Source organism: Pteropus alecto, unplaced genomic scaffold (assembly GCF_000325575.1).
Source record: "Pteropus alecto unplaced genomic scaffold, ASM32557v1 scaffold23, whole genome shotgun sequence".
Classification (NCBI taxonomy): Eukaryota; Metazoa; Chordata; class Mammalia; order Chiroptera; family Pteropodidae; genus Pteropus; species Pteropus alecto.
Window position 1 is genome coordinate 4458404 of NW_006435837.1, and position 18354 is coordinate 4476757.

The 18354-nt window shown below is 36.5% G+C and overlaps 1 protein-coding gene across 7 annotated transcripts in view; it reads right to left on the reverse strand.

Annotated features, from left to right (window-relative positions):
- The window catches only part of CDKL5 (cyclin dependent kinase like 5), a 146938-nt gene that overhangs the window by 55571 nt on the left and 73013 nt on the right, over positions 1 to 18354 (reverse strand). For all 7 annotated transcript variants that reach the window (XM_006911629.3, XM_015589165.2, XM_015589164.2 and 4 more), the window contains exon 4: positions 2810 to 2855. In XM_006911629.3, coding sequence (XP_006911691.1) covers positions 2810 to 2855 — 46 coding nt within the window. The remainder of the gene's footprint in view (positions 1 to 2809; positions 2856 to 18354) is intronic.

Below are 18354 nucleotides of genomic sequence, written 5' to 3' on the forward strand. Positions count from 1 at the left end.
ATTTGTGAATATATATATATATATTTAACAAGAAAATAGGTCACAGTCATAATCTTTCAAAGCTAACAGAAGGCAATGTATATGCTCATAAAATATCTCTTGATATCATTAGCATGAGAATACTTGATTAGCTTGCACATGGGTCAGACCAAGTTCAGATCCTATTACGGTTCAACAATGTTTTTATGGGATTATTACATTATATTCACAAAGATTTTTAAACAGTGGATTTAGAAAAGTTGCCACCATAATATCAAAAGGATATTTTCAGAGTAACTAATAAAAGAGATTAATGAGAGCTATGTGGCAATATGAGCAATATTATGAAACTCTATTTTGTTATAATTGATCTGACTAAAATTTAAGATAATAAACTGTTTCAGAATGAAGCGGTTTACACAGGGGTTGAAGGGACATCCTCATCTGTACTAGACCACCTATGTACACTTCACAGTCCGAAAGGGCTGTTCTCCACACATGTTCCCACACTCTGCATTAAGCAAGATATACTCTGGCAGCAGCAGAAGGATAAAGACAGAAAAGAGTATGAGATCTCCCAGGAGGAACTAAAACAGTAGGAAAATATTCCTAAAATAGGACTGAACTAAAAAAGTTATGAATAATTGGATATGTCTTCAGATTCTACCATAGAAATGTTTAGGAAGTGTCCCCCTATAAATATGTATAGGTGTACCTACCAAGGTATACATCTGCAAGGTGGGTGGGGTGGGTGATAAGGCTGCATGCTTGGGCTATGACAACTGATAATGGTCTGGTAGAGATGAGGGCAGAGCTGGATTCATGTTTTGTCAGCTCAGTGAAATAAGGGCTGATCAAATGTTTCCTATAATGTCTACACTATTCGTACACTCTCCAGATACCATAGCTAGAAACAATCTCTCTGGCCTCAAAATTACATGAATTCGTTCAGGCACTGACTGCTTTCTACTCTGTTTTACTGCTATTTACTTACAGGTCTTAATTCTACTCACAGGTCATAGCTCTTGAAAGTATCTGTACCTGATTTACCTTCATAGCTCTTACAGTACCTTGTCCAGTGCGCGATGAATTTCAATAGATACACTATTGATTGCCACTCTGAAGGTATAACAGGTACAAATGTATTGTTTAATTGAAGCTAAGAACTGGTATGCAGAGGATAGACTCAAGAATATGGTACTTAGTTTTTTGAAAAAGCAATGGCATATTGCCCTAGATGGTACTGCTTTTCAAATTTTTGATGACAATTATTTTTGGTGGAAACTGATGCTTGACAATGTGCCTGCCTTACAAGATCGATGCACAGTCAGAGTCTTTACATGCATGCAAAGGTTATGCTTTGATCTACTGTTGCAACCGTTCTTTTTAGCAGATCCCATTTGTCTCTTGGCCGCCTGTGGTTAGCCCAAAGCCACTGCTCAAAGAGCTCATTTCCAATGGTCCCATAGTGGGTTGGCCTGGGGCTAGTGCTTTCTGTAGGACTACAGGTACATCGTTTGAAGCAGTTTCTTTTTTTTTCTTCTTTTTTTTTTTAGAACAAGCTAAAAAACATTTTTTTTTATTGCCTTCTCTTTAAGGCTGCTGAGACAATGGCTGTTAAAGTTCCTGGCTGATGTGCATGCGTCCCACATAACCAGTACATCAGAGGCATGTGACATCAAACATCACCGGCTCTGCACCCCGGGACTTTGTTAGTGAGCGTTCTTTGGTATGTAATCTTTGCTAAGTCTCCCAGGTGAGGGTGATGCAACTGTTCACAAACAGGCTGGTGTCTTAGGTAGTCAGTCACTGCGCGCTGATGAAGGTAGCCTATGACTCTTACTGTCACACTCCTAATTAGATATGAAGGCTAATGCTACACTGGTACCTCTTACCCCTGGAGCACTATTTTTAAAATGGCAGACTGTGACTCATTAGTGGTAAAAAAACAATGTATTTCATGCCACAATAGGCATTTATATGAATTTATATGAGCAGGAAAGAAGAGTAATGAAGAACCTCACATTAGTAAAATAAAGTCGTTTTGTGACACTTGCTTCCGTTATATATAGAACATTACGTATGTGGATATTGGTTTAGAATGTAAAAAATATTCCTACTGTGGGGCTCTGTCAAAAAAAATTGGGAAAATGCTGCCTAGAGCTTCTTAAAGGCTAACTGTGTCTTCATGTTCAGTTTTCCTACTCGACTATCTTTAGATGGCCAATCGTCTAGATTTAAAACCTAATGAACTACTAAAATTATTTATTTTTTTGGTACATTACCCTCTTTGTACACTACTTTTTTAAAAAAAGATGCTTTATTTTAAACTTTATTGTCCAGTATAGGATAATTTTAATGCTCCATTTGAAATGGTCTGGACATGTGACCAAGGCCTCCAAGTACAGTATTTCTCATTGAAAAGTTTTTATTCTCCCAATGACTTATTCTAAATATCATAACTCTCTTGATACTGTCTACATACCACTTATCCTTGTATAGATTCTAACTGACCAGGAACTGGAGATCACAGTAACCAGTACTGAAGCCTTTCACACAGCACTCGCTACTTATGGGAACCTATGGAAGTAATTTATTTCAAATCAGTTTTCTCATTTTAATATTTAGAAAAAACATAAATACCATGCCCTCTATCCAGCATATGAGCAAGACTTCCGGTGTTAACTGTACCTTAAAATACAAGATGAATTTTCTGATATCATGAGATTTGATAAAATTCACAAAGAATTAAGTTTCAAAGCAAAGCATAATAAATAAGCTTTATTCGCGCACACATGCAGAGAGAGAGAGAGAGAGAGAGAAAATATACCTTCACTGTCCTTGAATTTCTTGATTGCCACAATTTCATGTGTTTCCTGCAAAGGAAAAGAGGCAGAAGGAAAGTCATTCTCCCATGTTTTCCAAATTGGGACTCCCAGTCGTCTGGGGGTATATGCTGAAACAGAGTAGCAAGGACCCAGAGAGTGAAAAATAGATCCTCCTCCACCTCCTCCTCCTCCCCAGTCCCTCATTTCTTCATTCCACAATTCTCTTTCTCACCACCCTGCAGGCTTCATCAGGGAAGGAAAAGGAGAAAGGGGAGCTGGGGGTGGGCATAACGCAGAGATGGTGATAGAACATGGAGGGCCCGGAACATCGTCAATGGCTTGAAGCTACACAAAAGTGCCAGGATGACTGACAACAGAGCATCAACTGCACTGCTCTCTGAAACCCATGGACACATTTTAATTGGGCTCCTAAGACCAGAGAAGAGACTTCTATAATACTTTGGCAGTTGCTCTTCGAAGTCTCCTCCATTTAGCTTGTCCTCACAAACCTATCTAGTTGTTCACCAGCTCTTCCCCATGGATAGTCAAATCCAAAGTGAGATAAACATCTGCATCAAATACCAATCGCTATCTTATTCTGCCCTTATTTAGCTCTCTCGGACTAAAAACTAGTTTGTGAGCAGAATCCTACTTTAACTTGAAACACTGATCATCTCTGCTTTTCCTTTTGCTGGTTGGAAGACAAGAAAATAAAGCTGGAAAGGAAATGGAAATGATCAGAACTAAGTGCCACTAGGCTAAATAAGTCGTGTCTAATTCTGGTCTATAAAAGGAATAAAAACGCTTTAGGTAAAATAATATATTCTTCAAAGCCAACGTGTCATATAGAAAGGTCTTCTGAATGACTCAGGCCTGCTCTTTTTCACTGAATACACTTTCAAATCCGTAGGATCAAGTCTTAATAAAACATTGTCCCTGCATCAAAATAAAGACTTTAAAAATGGACACAATACCAGGCAAAAACCAACAGGTATAAATCACTGACATTAAAAATATGTGCTTTTCCCTTAAGTTCCTTATAAAAGCAAGAGGAATCATGAATGTAGGGGGAAAAAGAAAAGAGACCATTTTAATCATTATGCTGAAAGATAAACCCTGAGTCATAACAATGTCTATAAATCAAACCCTTTCTATTTCTCATTTGCCCATTGAAAAAAGAAAATACCAGCTTTTAAATTTGTTATATGGGAAAAAATTATCTGAAAGTGCTATAGGCTACTGAGGAGAAAGATTAAGGGTATTACATTTTTGTTTTTAATGGAGGAATAGAATTGTAAATACAGACAGCTTTTGGAATACAATGTATTTGTATATTAGCGGCCCTTCTGACTTAAAGAAACTCAGCCTTCCAGGTATTTTCTGGTATTTTAACGTTTCATTACTGGGAAGGAATAACTGCAAAGTCAGAGTGATGTGGGGGATGACTGGCTAGAATATTAGTACATTTAGTACCAGGTAACTCTTCCAGGATGCTACTCTTTCTCAATACACTGGACTGATACTGTTTTCTTACCTTGCTCCTTTTCAAATGGCTCTAGCTACCACCTGCCTATGGCACAAGAGAAACTATCAGGAAACTCTGGTCACAGCACAAAGAAAGGGGTAGCATGAGATGTTGAGAGTAAGACTGCTCACATCTCAACAGGGAGTTGTTCCAGGTAGTATTTCATCCTATATTGCACTCTCAACTCAGAGTCCCACATATATATTTTTTATTGCATCCTAGGTGTTAAAAAGTTTGTCTGTCTTTATAAAAGTCTTGCTTTGTTCAAAATTGTCCACTGATATGACTACAAATGTAAATTTATAATTAGTGCATTTACACCATCCTGAAGAAAGAAATTCATTAGTTTCTTTTTTTCCCCCTTAGTACCTCATAAATAGAATTTACTACATAAAACAGTTGCCCAAAAGGTTGCAAAATAAAGTGAAATGTTTATTATTTTATTTATCCTACCAATACCATGAAAATCCTCTTTCTCCTCAAAACATATACACTCAATAAGGTTTATATATTTAAAGAATAAAGCCAAATAGACAAAGTTTTATGCATAAAATCATTCAACTTTTGGTGGAAAACACATGTAATTAAGGGCAGAAGATGCTGGAAAGAACTTAACATTTCATTTTTATTCATTCTGCTTATAAAAGTACACAACTTATTACAGAAAATACAAGAGAATATAAATGGTATAAAAGACTATAAGAATTTAAAAAGAATATAAAGACAAAGTCAAAAACTGTTTATATAATCCTTGTTAACATTTTGGTCTATTTTCTTCCAGTAAATTTTTCTCAAATTTGAATAGTAATATGTATATTGTTAGATGTTGTTTTTATTTCACTTAATATTGTATAAGGAACATTTTGATCTGTCATTAAATAATTTTTAAAACCACCATTTATAATGGACGGTTATTTAACCAATCTATCAATGAACATACTTCGACATCTGCACCTTTATTTCCACAAAGTAAATTCTGTAAGTGACATCACTGGTCAAAAGGTATAAACAGCAAAGGCTCCTAATACTGCTAAACTGATATCCAAAAAGATGTCATTTCACAAGTTCCTTCAGCAGTATATGAGAACTCACTCTACGGTCAGTCAACATTTAATACGATCATTTAGAAAAACCTTTCGGCATCAATGAGAGAAGTGTTTTCTTCTACCACCTGGCAAGTGAAATAAATTCTACTAAGGTTAATAATTCTTACTTATTCATGGATACGGATTTGTTGCTAAATTTTGTTACAAATATTTCCCCCAGATTGAATTATTTAGGGTGGTGTTGTATTATGTATTCAATGTATTGATGTATGCCTTTATTACGTTCACTATTTTCGTGCTCGGTCCTTACTTAGCTTGAGTGTATTTAATATTCATCCACCTTTACCTATCTTGATATTTTAATGATTTCTTTAAGTCTTTATTCATTTTCATTTTAATATGTGATAAGGGTATGGGAATCTCAATTTTAAAATAATTTCTAAATATTGAACCATTCTTCCCAATACCCGTTCTTTTTAATTCTTTGTTATATCTTAGTACCCTTACATATATAGTCTTTCTATTCTAGTCTATACTATTCATTCTTATGCCAGAACCAGTTTAAATTATTGTGACCTTAAATTGTTTTAAATTAATCTGGGGTTAATTCTTTTTATACCATTTTGTTAAATAAATTTATTACTGAGAATAGGTTTGGGCTGCTGTATTTAATTTGTAATTATATACACATGAGCTATTATATTTAGTCTATATTTCTGTACATATTTAATTGGCTTCACTGTTTACCACTAGTCCTTTCCTACTGCGGTTTTCACATATCTGAGTTCTTGATTCACATTGAGGTTTTGTTCAGCCAGTGTGCACCCTGGAATGGCTTTCTGAGGAAGTATCTATTGTCCTAGTCTTTACACATCTGAAAGTCCTCACACACGAATGGAAACTTAGAAGGCCCAGAATTATTGGGAAGGCAGCCTTACGTTCTCTACCACCTTCAGGGTCACGGTTGTGTGAACTGCTAAGCCATGGAAAGAGCCATTCCCATGATAAACATCGCAGGTTTGCATGTTTCTTAAAGCAACTTTCCAGCAGATAAGAGTAAATGTCTTGTAACAAAATCCACACACTAAGAACTTTTCCAAGAAGAAAATGAAGGATCTTAAAAGAAGGACTGCCATTTCCTAATCCATCCACGGAAGGCTCCAAATGGGCTAGTAATGTTCTGATGGTCTCCTGGTATTTCGTGTTATAGAAATAGAAGCCTGGGGCCAAGTTGGTTTTTGTTCCTATGCAGATAACTTTTTTTCTGCCTAGATGCTGTTGGGACTTTTTCTTTCCCTTGGAATAAAAATTTTTAATTATCAGAACATATCTAGAAGTGTTTGCGTATTTTGAACTAATATTAACTGGAAATCAATGAACTTAAAAAAGTTTTCTTCTAGAAACCTTAAATGTTGTTTCTGCTACTATTTATCTAATATTTTCTACTAGAAACCTTATAACTTTTAGGTTGGATCTTTCATAATTGATTTGCATGTTTTGTTCACTACTGCATCATAAATGTCTAGAAAAGCAGGCACATAGTAGTTGTTCAATAAATAACGAATAACTATTTCATGAGTGAATTAATCAAAACTGCTGCATCAATTTTATTCTTTTACTTCCTCCATTTTAGGTTTCTTTACATTCTTTCCTTATCTCAGCCGACTTCTGCAATTTTGGCCTTGTTTCAGCTTGTTCTGGCTATACAGGTCACATCCTCCTGGCTCTCCTCCAGGAGACTTAACTTCATTTGCTTATTACAAAAAATCATTTTTAAAACTATGTGTTGCTTCTAAATCTTCAGAGCTATGTTTTCTTTATCTTCTCACTGATTTTTCATAAGGTCTTCCACCCCACTCCCAATCCTTTTAACTCATGCTAACACAGGAAAAGATCTATCAGGCCTGGCATCTGGCAGCAGAAAGAAGTTTTTCAGCCACTTGAATTTCAAAGTCAGATGGATGCCCTCGAGCCTGATTTCAAAACCTGGATTCTTAGCAAACATTGCTCATTGGGTTAGCTAGTCTGAAGCTGGACTGCCTGGGCAGGGTTTTCTGCATAAGCTGTTTGCTGAACCCACAGTTCCAGCACATCCTGCTCCCACCTACACCTTGGCCACAGGGGTCTGTGAACCCTGGGATGCAGAATGCCGTTCCCAATCCTCTACATCCTGCCTTACTGTATTTGGGGCATTCGGTCTCTGAAAAGATCTGGCTATACAGGTACTGACGTGGGCTAGTGCAGACAGAGAACTCCAGCTCCCACAGGGTCAGATGACAGTTACCACCACCTGTTTCCAGCCCCTGTAGGCATGGGCCCAAGTCTTTTCCTACCTTTGAATACTCTGCCTTATGCTAGCTCAGAAAGCAGAATAAATAGCATGATGTTCAAGGCTGTACTTTTCAACCCACCTCCCTGGACTTCACCAAAGATCTCTGACAACTAGTTTAATTTACATAACTTTTATGAATTTTTGTTTGTAAATATCTTCATGGGTATTTAGTGGAGAGGTAGTTGGTGATAAAGCCAAGATTTATTACTTGCACTACCGCCGCCCTGAGACGCTACACATAACATAGGTGTAGACAAAGAAGGAAAGTATGTGAAAAATAACTCTGAAGAACTGTGTTTTAAATGCAATTTATTCACAAAAGCATGCCATTGCCCCCACAATGTCTGCAACAGAATACCACCAGCTGTAGTTATCATGTTAGGCATAATATGCTACTTGTTTCAGTCTTATTTTATTTAAACAACTAGTTAAAAGGTAACACTTTAAACAACTAAGAATGTGATAAAATACATGAGTAAACCATTAATGATAATTCCATACCTCGCCCTTAATTTTGCCTCAAAATTGGAATTATATTACTGTGAAATGCAAAAAGAGGTTCCTGAATTGTACTGTTATCTCCATGAGTGAACAAGCTATATCGAAGCATTTAGCATTTCCCAGAATAAATTTCCCAGCTGGGGGAAAAAATAGAAAAGAAATGAATAAATTTTATGAGTAGTAAAAAATAGAAAAATATCTCGAGGGCCTATAGCATTTCTTCCAGTAGTCTCAAGATCTCTACCCCGTAAAAATCATGCCTCAACCACTGAACAACTATACTAGACAGAGACTTGTACTTGTAACCAAAACTCACTCCTGCCTCTGTCTAAAGCTCCTGAGTCTTTGGTTTATTCCCAGAATCAATTGTCCCTTCTTAAGATGTTGGCAAAGCAACTAGTTGGTATTAACAATAAAAAAAAATTACTAAATTATTGAAAATGCAGTTATATAACTTGATTTAATTATGCTCTGGAACAGTGAATTCCCTAAACCGATCATACGCAATATAAGTAGCAGGAGTCATTGTTTTAAATGTTCTGCTCTGTAATTTTAAATATCCAACATGCATTTATAAAACAGAACAGAAACAAACTTATCGATTTTATTTTACTCTACTGTTCATGGATTAAACCATTCCAAAGGTTATACTCTATAGTTCATTCTTGAATTATTCTCTGAGGAGGCCCTTCCTGGGGAGAAATTCTTTATTTCTTCATCCAAGTAGCAGGGAATACAACTTGACAACTAAAATATTTTAAAATATTTCAATCCAGGTTTTGTATACAAATATCCCAAGTGTCTAAATGCTTTCACACAAGGCCGATAATTTGCCCCAAGATAATACAGCTAAGAAGTAATAGAGCTATGTATGTTGAAATAGTTATATTCTGAAATACACACATGCCCCACTGGAGAAGCATCATTATTTCTCTTCTGTGTTTTTCTCAAAAGTACATGTTAGCACCAACAAAAATTTTCAATTAGTTTCCTAAATAACATCTGTTATAATAGTTATACACCAAGAAGTATGTGCAAATATTTCAATGTTCCCATCTTTATTCTGAGTTTTTTTCACAGAAAGCTAAAATAACTTAGATAAATTATTTATTTTTACATGATGAGCAAAATTACAAAATGGGAGTAAGTTCAAGCACAGATATATTCCATGGCAGGTAGATACAATGGAGCTAGTACATGTTTGCTATGTACCATAGAATTACAAAACATTATCCAGGATATGCAGTAATAAAAACTAAATAATTTTCTAAGAAATCTCTTAGAGATTTTTACTTGACTTGTATTGCTTATTACTTGTAAACTAGTATAGTCTGTCAAAACTAAAAGTGAGATTACTAAATTTAAGTACTTCAGACAAATTCAGAAAGAAAACAATCTATAGCAAAGGAGGAAAGTATTTCAGTCACTCAGCTAAAAATTGTCCATTGGTCCCCCTGCTTTATGTGATGTTGTGAGACATCCTGGGTTTGACATGAGTAAATGAAGTGTCTCATATACACAGATGCTTGTACTCTGGTGTATAATAATGCATGACAGTAAATTAAAATGTATGACAAAAGTTAAAAAGTACAACAAATGTTATATGATATGCCACAGGAGTTCAAAACAGATTGATTGTGTAAATATACAGAAAAAAATGTACACCCCTTTCAGATTTAAGTTGATAATATGTTGATTTATTTGCATCTGATCTCTCTTACTGAAATGTAAAATGTCATAAATATGTCTACCTTCATCCCCATTCTTTCTCTCCCCAGAGGTAATGGTATGTACCATTCCCATACACATTTTTATTACTATGAATGACCCGTAAAGCAATTTTACTACTGCTCTGTACAGTGAAAATCATGTATACTGGCATGTTATTGTACACATCTTTCTGCAACAGCTTTTTTTTAAGCATGACATTGTATATCTGAGATTTAAACATAAATCTAGTTCAGTGGTACTCAACTGGGGATGCCTGTGCTCACCACCCCTACTTCCCCCAAAGGGAAGTCTGGCAATGTCTGGAGACACTTTTGGTTGTCACAATGGGGTAGGGGGCTACTGGCATTTAGTGAGCAGAGGCTAGGGATACTGAACATCCTACAGTGCACAGGACAGTGCCCATGACAAAGAATGACCTAGCCCCAAATGTCAAAAGTGCTGATGTTGAGGAACCTTGCTGTAGTTATTAATTTTAACCATTTTGTGGTATTCTGCTATAAACACTACCCCTTGAAAGGGAGTCTGACCACTTGCTGAGATCAGGAAAAGACTTTTGAAAAGACTAATATACTGTGAAAAGAAATTTTAGTTGAAAATAAAATGATTAAAAGACTAATTCTCCGAAAATTATTAAAACTATTAATCATGGCATTAAAATGTCTATATTCTGTCATTATCACAAAACAATCACTTTTATAACTTTTGTAACATGGCTCCTTTAAAAATTATATAGTGAAATATACCAAAAGATATAGTAAAAAAATTAATTGCTCTTGTTAAAAATTCAGTGCATTTGGCCAAAAACAATTTAGCAGAGTCAAACAAAGTCTACACCAACAGCTAGCTAAACTGCTACAAAGGTTCACATTACCGGGATACTGTCACAGGAAATACTGGTGTTAACTCTAAACTGTTCATAATTTGCATGCTAAAAGTACTTCAAGAAAACTCTTACATTTTAAAAAGCATTACAAGGAAAACTCATAACGAATTTATGCTCAGCTTCTAAAAAGAGGATAGTCTTATGAAAATATTAATATATTATCAAGACATGAGAGAGCACGGAGCCAAAAATGGAAGATACGGATCAGAAAGAGGGATCATACAAAGACTCATGTAGAAAACAACTGCCTTCAAGCCAAGTCAGTAATAAAATTCCTACACAATAAAATCTATCTTCTCATTTATCTCCATCGGAGCATCAAATGCCTCTACCTCCCCAGGGCTAAATCTGCCCTCCTCAAATCTCTATTGAGATGTAAAATCAGAGTAAAAGAGTGTAAACTATTTAGATCAAATGCTTAACCATTCCCTCATCTTCTCCCTCAGAACCTGGTCCTGTCTCCTCTCCCGGTATCTCATGAATATCTCATGAACTCTAGGCAGAAATTTAGGATCACTCTTGACATCTCCTTTGTCTGCACCTCCAAACCCATCCAGTCAGTCTATCACAAAGTGCTGTTGAATTTTGCCTCCTAAATCTTCTTCATAGCCTTTATTAAAAGGACACCTTCCAAAAAATTCCCCGTACCTTCACATATTTATATGATCACTTGATAAAGGTCTGATCTACCACTGGACTGCATCCAAGCATGTGGGTAAGAAATAAATGTTTGACTGGTCCAAAAGTGTGCTGAGCATGAGAGGAAGATCACTGTACTGCATTACTAATTCAAAACTTACCTCCTGCTGGCCCGGGTCCTCCTCCTTTTTTTGGATATCATTTACTAATTCCACTACAGCTTAGCAGAAAAACACCTTTTCCTACCATAATTTTAAAGAGGAAAAAAGACATTCCTTGATATACGAGGAATTTAAAAAACAAAAATAAGAACACAGAAGACAAATATACACATTTAAGTTTTTTTAAAGACAGTGTATCACTAGGAGACACATTAAGATAGATCTGTTTTCTTCTTTCTTTAGAAAGTTTCAAAAAATGAAGATGATGAAAGAAACATAAGAGCCTTCAAAACTTCATCTGGCCCTCTCCGAACGTCTTTTAGTAGGCAGGAATTTGAAAAAGCTCTTAGAAGTTCAGAAGGAATTATAACTGTCTTAATTAAATAAATACCTCTTTTGCTACTGGTCTCCTGCGTATCTTAAAAACGTACTGCAAAACCAACGTTGCTTTCTTTCTGTTAAAATTTTATTCCACAGCATTACTATAAAATGGTTGCAGTTACCAGGTTGCCAATATTCATCAAGTTACATCAGAAGGCTTACTAAATTAAAAATTATTATATATTATATTCTCCGCCTGAAACAATAAGGACTATTCTCCTTCACTGTCACCTCTACTCCATTCTGTGACAAAACTAGTAAGATTTCCTCTAGCCTGGCAAAATGTAATATGAAAACAGAGATGTCACATAACTACTAACATCTAACATTTGTGCTGGGACATTCTTAGTGACAGAAATAGTTACAGACCTGAGAACTGGCTAATACTGATATTGCTTACAGTGCTGTAAAGTCACATGATCTCTAAATCCTCAGTGCAAACATGTTACAAACAGTCGTTTGGTGTTAGCAGCAGGGCTTTGGGGAAATGAGGGAAAAGGGGTAAAGCTTGGGTTGCTGTGGAACAGAAAGAAGGAACGAGCCTCTAGAAGTGAGACATAAAAGAAAAATCAAAGGGAGAGGCTCTCTTGAAAATGTAAGCCACATTCTTAAGGAGGCCACTGGAATTCCCAGCCTTTATTTGAACTATTTTTGTTTGTACATTAAAAGAGAACGTACCCAGTAAGACTGTAAGACATGGAGAAGGCCAGATGGCTGACTTTTGAGTGCCACAAATATAAGAGTAATAAACATAAAAAGTCTAGGACCATTTAGTTGATAATGCAAACAAACCCATACACCTAGAAAGCCTTTGTCAATACTTCTGATATGGCCCAGTATAACTGTTAGTGGATCAATATCAAGCTGAAGGGACACTGGCTGATAATATCAAAGGGTGTACCTGTGATGAACGGAGGCAACTAGTTCGTACAAAACTGTACACTTAAAATGGGTACTTCTTATTGTATACAGAGTATATTCTTATATGTAAATTATACCTCTATAAAGATGATTTAAAATGAATCCTTTAAAAATAATGCACCTCATAGTTACAGACAAATATAAATTTACTACCCTATATTAATATTATAGATTAGGTAATTAATAAAATGTTCAGAAATTCAAATGTAGTTATCAAGATGAAAAATGAGGCATTTGAAGAACAATTTTCACTTACCCCTCTGGCAGAGCAAATAGCAACTCTTTTCAATAGAAAGAGAAAGGTGAACTTTTAAAACAATTTAGACCCATATTTATAGATAATACAAAATTCGAGTCACACTTGATTTTCACATACCGCACACTTTGCAAACACCCCCTGGCTCTGACCATGGACTGTCAGCAAATGAATAGCCTGTGCTGCAGCTGTTGGGCAACTGTGTTATAATTTTATTTCATTTTGCCCTTATTTTGTAACAATGAGTAGATAATGAGAAAATGAAAATTTCACTTCTAGTGATCAAATAATTGAGACAAAATAGCATTAATTAGGTATGCCAAATGCAGGCAATCTGCAAGCTCAATCAGGCAAAATTTAAACACTAGAAATATATCCTCAAAGACTAAATCTAAGGTGTGCCAAGAAAATGTTGCTTTTAAATTTTCTATAACCAATTGATCCTTGCTTTTCAAACTCTGACTTTGACTCTAACTTGCATTCTATAGTAGCTCAATCCTTTCTGGTTTATGGCCTCTTTCAGGTAGATGCTTACTTTTTCCCCTCAGATTTTCTCCCTGCTTTTACCAAGATGGCAGGTGTGGGGGGTGTGAAGTTAATATAACTGCGGTGAGAGAAGGGCTCTCAGATAAACACACACAGGCCCTTGAGCTGTCCTCTTGGGCTCTTTGGTCTTTTAAGACAAGGTTCCTTATAGGCCAGAGCCGGAGACACTGGCCTGATGCTGTTATTGGACCCCATGAGGGTTGTGGATTCAGGTATGCAATCTTGGCTTAAAGCCCAGGGGTCTGGCCTGGTTGCTAGGCTCCTTCTCAGCTTTAATTGGTGCTGAAGACAGGCTCCAGTCAAGACAAATAGGCTCCGCAGTCTCATTTACACCCGAGACCTGGCCACCAACTACGTTATTGGTATCAGCCTGCCTTTCAACACAGCATCCGACTGACAGGTTCACTCAGGCGTGCGGTACCTTGGGATTCTTTGGAAGCCACTCACAAGCTGAAGGAGGCCCAGGAATCCTCTCTCCACCTAACCACATCCTGCCACATTTCACTCTGCCGTCACTGCTCACGTTGTGATGAAGCAACCTTGTAAGGCAGTTTCTTCCGAGTCCCAAAAGGGGAATGGGGCATAAGCTTCCTTCATTTTTCGGTGGCAAGGGAAGGGAATATCAAGACTTGCCTGCCCTGACTCCTCTCATTTCTCCTTTAAGTCTCGAAAGAATTTCCCCTACAAAGAGGCATTCACCGTACTCTCTTACCTGGAACCATGATAGAAAAAAACATCAGGAGAGGAAAACCAACTTATTGATCAAAAATAAACCACCAGGTATTCCAGAAATATTACTCTTGTTAAACATATAAAGATTCAGGGATAACGATAGAAGAAAAAACAAAGCAAGGCTTAAAATTAAAATAAACTGATGACTGACATAAAAACACATGGTTCAAGTGGATACAAAAATCTACTGTTCTATTGAACTAGTGATGGAGAGACAGCTTACTATAGATTACTTTGACTGACTGTGCCTAACTTTCTCATGGCCAATTTTTCCAGTAAATTATGCAGATGCCATCGATGTCAGCATACTTACATTTTGCAGATATTGGTGGGTAAACAATGTGCGGAAAACTAATAATAGCAGAGCTACTACAGGCAAGTTGCTCACTGCTTCTTGGGAGTCCTAACGAAAACCAGTACATGAGTACATACTCATACCTTCTGCTGAAGTTAGAGAAGGTATAGCTAAAATGATTTTACAATCACTGCTTAAGAATGTCTGATTCGTGAGAAATATAACTAGGTTTTAGGACAGAAATATGGTTTAGGGAACTCCAAAGTTCAAAAGCAACAGAAATTATGTCCTCTGTAATACCTTTAGGTTACTAAGGCCTAAGGTCCTCCAGTGCAGGGTTACTACAATAGCGCCAAGATGTGAAACACAGATAGGTTATAGCAAGAGAAACTTAGAAGCTCACTGTTCAGACAACTGAAGTGGGCTACTTCCAGGGACGCCGTCATCACGCTTTCTGACAGGTATGTTCACACATAAGCAGATAAAGAAAGAGAATGGTACAAACAAAATCTGAAAATGGTTCCAAGTCACTGTTTTGTTTTGCCATAACCATAACCATGCAGAAAACTGAATACATTCAACATAGGGAGCAACAATTTTTCTTTTCTTAAATAACATCTTCGAAGTATCATGTTAATTTAAGAAAAACTCATCACATTTCATATTATACACTATGGGGGAAACTAGAACACACCAGATTCACTTTCTTCACCATAGAAAGAGATGAATATCCAACATGAATCAGTTGTCTGTAATATTTCTGAAAGAGCTAAGTCTGGTTTATCGCTATATCCAAGAACCTTGCACTTTATCTTATATATGATTGGTACATAATAAAATGTGTGATGAAGTAAACTGTACCAGACTGTTATACTGGCACAGAAGAAGGACTGTTTACCATCATCAAAAGAATTTGGATCACCTCATATATGCCACCTTGACTGGTAATGCAAAAAAGAGGAAGAGAAGGAGGAAGAGACAATCTCCAAAGTTGCCAGGCCTTTGAAACAACCATGGAATATAATAAGTCTCGAGTAGTTCAATGTTTCTAGAGAATTAGCCAAGGAACACCATAACCTAACAAAATTATTGATTGTCTGGTTACTAGAGTCAAGAATATCACTGAACTCATCTGATCTCAGAAGCTAAGCAGGGTTGGGCCTGGTTAGTACTTGGATGGGAGATCACCTAGGAAGACCAGGTGCTGTAGGCGTAAAAAAATATATATATCACTGAAACATTCTAGTTAAAAATCTTCTTATAATATTCTCCCAGGGCCTCAGTGAGGTCATCGATTTTGCACATAATAGATATTTCAAAACATACTCTGCTGTGAATCACCAAATTGAGGAAAAGAAAAACAGCTCTCCAAGGCTTCCAGGATAAAGTTTTGATTACATGCTTCCTCTCCTAACTTTAAGAAAAAGTAACCCTGCTCCTGTCACACCTAATTATTGGCAGTTTCTTAACTGAATCTTCACACACGCTTGCATTTATCAGCTCACACTCTGCCTCCAGCATTCATTCTTTCTTCATTCATTCATTTACTCAATCAACAAACACTCTCCAAGCTCATATGTGGCAGGCACCGTGCTGAAGCACTAGGCTTACACAGGGAACAAGACAAGGGAGTTTCTGTTCTTATGGCAGTTATATTCTGGATGGAAGAGACATGTAATAAGTAAACGAATAACAGACAAGAAGATATTGGTAACTGCTACAGAGAAAGCAGAATGGGGCCAATTCAATAGAGTATTTCTTTGGGTGAGTCAGCACCCATGGAAGTGTGATTTTAACTGCTACTTAAATGTCAACCCTGTTACTTCTACTTAATTCTTTTTTTTTCCTCTTTCAAAACCTTCCTTTGAGAAGCACTGCAGGATCCCCCAACCTGCTTTGCGTGCTCCTCTTCTGTGGTCCCTCGTACCCCATCCACACCTCCAACCAGGCTCTCACCGCATATGCACTGGAATCTGCGATGTGCCATTCAGCCTCACTTCCCACCTCAGACCATAATTAAGATCTGTGAGTGTAGGTGCTTCATGTACCTCTGTGCCCCCAAAGATCTAGCAGAAAGGCTCCCCAAGAGGGTAGGCTGCTCTAAATACCACTTAAGGATCTTACAGGGACCGAGAAGAAACAAGACAAAGGACACACAGGGCATAGAAATGAGCTAAGTAAATTTTATTCTAACTAAAAACACCACGGAAAATAAAGATAAAACTCAGGATCAACCACCTGAGTTTTGAAATGAATGAACTGGTTTTTGATATTTTCAATTTCTGACCATCTGTGAACTTCTCAAAAGCATAGACCACACTGCAGTCACTATGCCATCATAAGGCTTTCCCTTCTAGAATACGTGCTCTCTACAATCGTCAGTCATGCCCTTCTCGCTCTTTACCCTAAACATCCAGGACTCACTGCAGCAGGTGCTCTAACAAATGTCTGCTTAGTGAATTTTAAGTTTTAAAGCTCACTCCTATGGTTTCCCTTGAGCTAGAACTAACAGTCTTTCTATATCAACAAAATGTATCTAAGTAGCATGGATGATAATCAATATGAATTTGAAAAATATACCTGATTCAGATAAATCATATAGTTGGGTAAGTGCCTGTGGAAACTTAAGAACCATGGCACAAAAATGAAAATTAACGAATGACTTTAAGAGAAATTATACATTATTCTCTAACATGACAAAATTATACCTTCAACACTGTGTTTTTAAGGAACAGAACAAATTGTTAGATTATACTACCAAGCCTGTAAAATACGTATGTAAATGAAACTTGATTCCACATTTTAAATGAATGGAAAAACAAATGTTTTCATTGAAAAACCAAGGTAAAGGGCAGCATAAATCTTTTCTGTGTTACAATAAGCCCTTAAAGTGGAATTTAAATCTAATGGTATGGAAAATGTTCAGATAATGATTTGTGATCACATCCTTCTAGTTATTCTACTACCTGAACTTGAACAAAAGGCACCTAAAGCAATAGAAAATATCACAAATGTGCAAAGAAATGTGACAAATAGATCTAATAAAAATAATCTGGTTAAATTTTCTCTTGAGCCATAAACAACTGAACGAAAAGGCAAGAATTTCTAACAAAACCATTATTTACTACTTTCAAAAACAAATTTAAAAATCTGATTATTAAAGGAGTATACTCCAAACACTTTAAAATATAAGATATGTACTGGTAAAGTTCTTTTTCATACTCCTGTTATCAAATTTATGTGATTTCATAAGAAACAAAATGCGTTTCTAATTAGAAACATTATGTAATTACATTTAGTTTTGTGGTACCTTTTCGAAGGCCAGAAGCACTTCTTTCAGACACAATCGTGATTTCAAACAAATAAAGCAAAACGAAACTCAAAGGCTGTCACACATTCAGAAGAAGGGTAAGAATGGCAGATCTAGAGCCAAAATGCCTGAATTTGAATCCTGGCTCCAGCACCTACTAGCTAAGTGCCCTCAGGCACGTTACTTAACTTCTTGGTGCTTCAATTTTTGGTTTTTTAAAAATTGGGTCTAGTAATAGCACCACTTATCCCCAAGGTTACTATTAGGATTAAATGAGAGGATACAAGT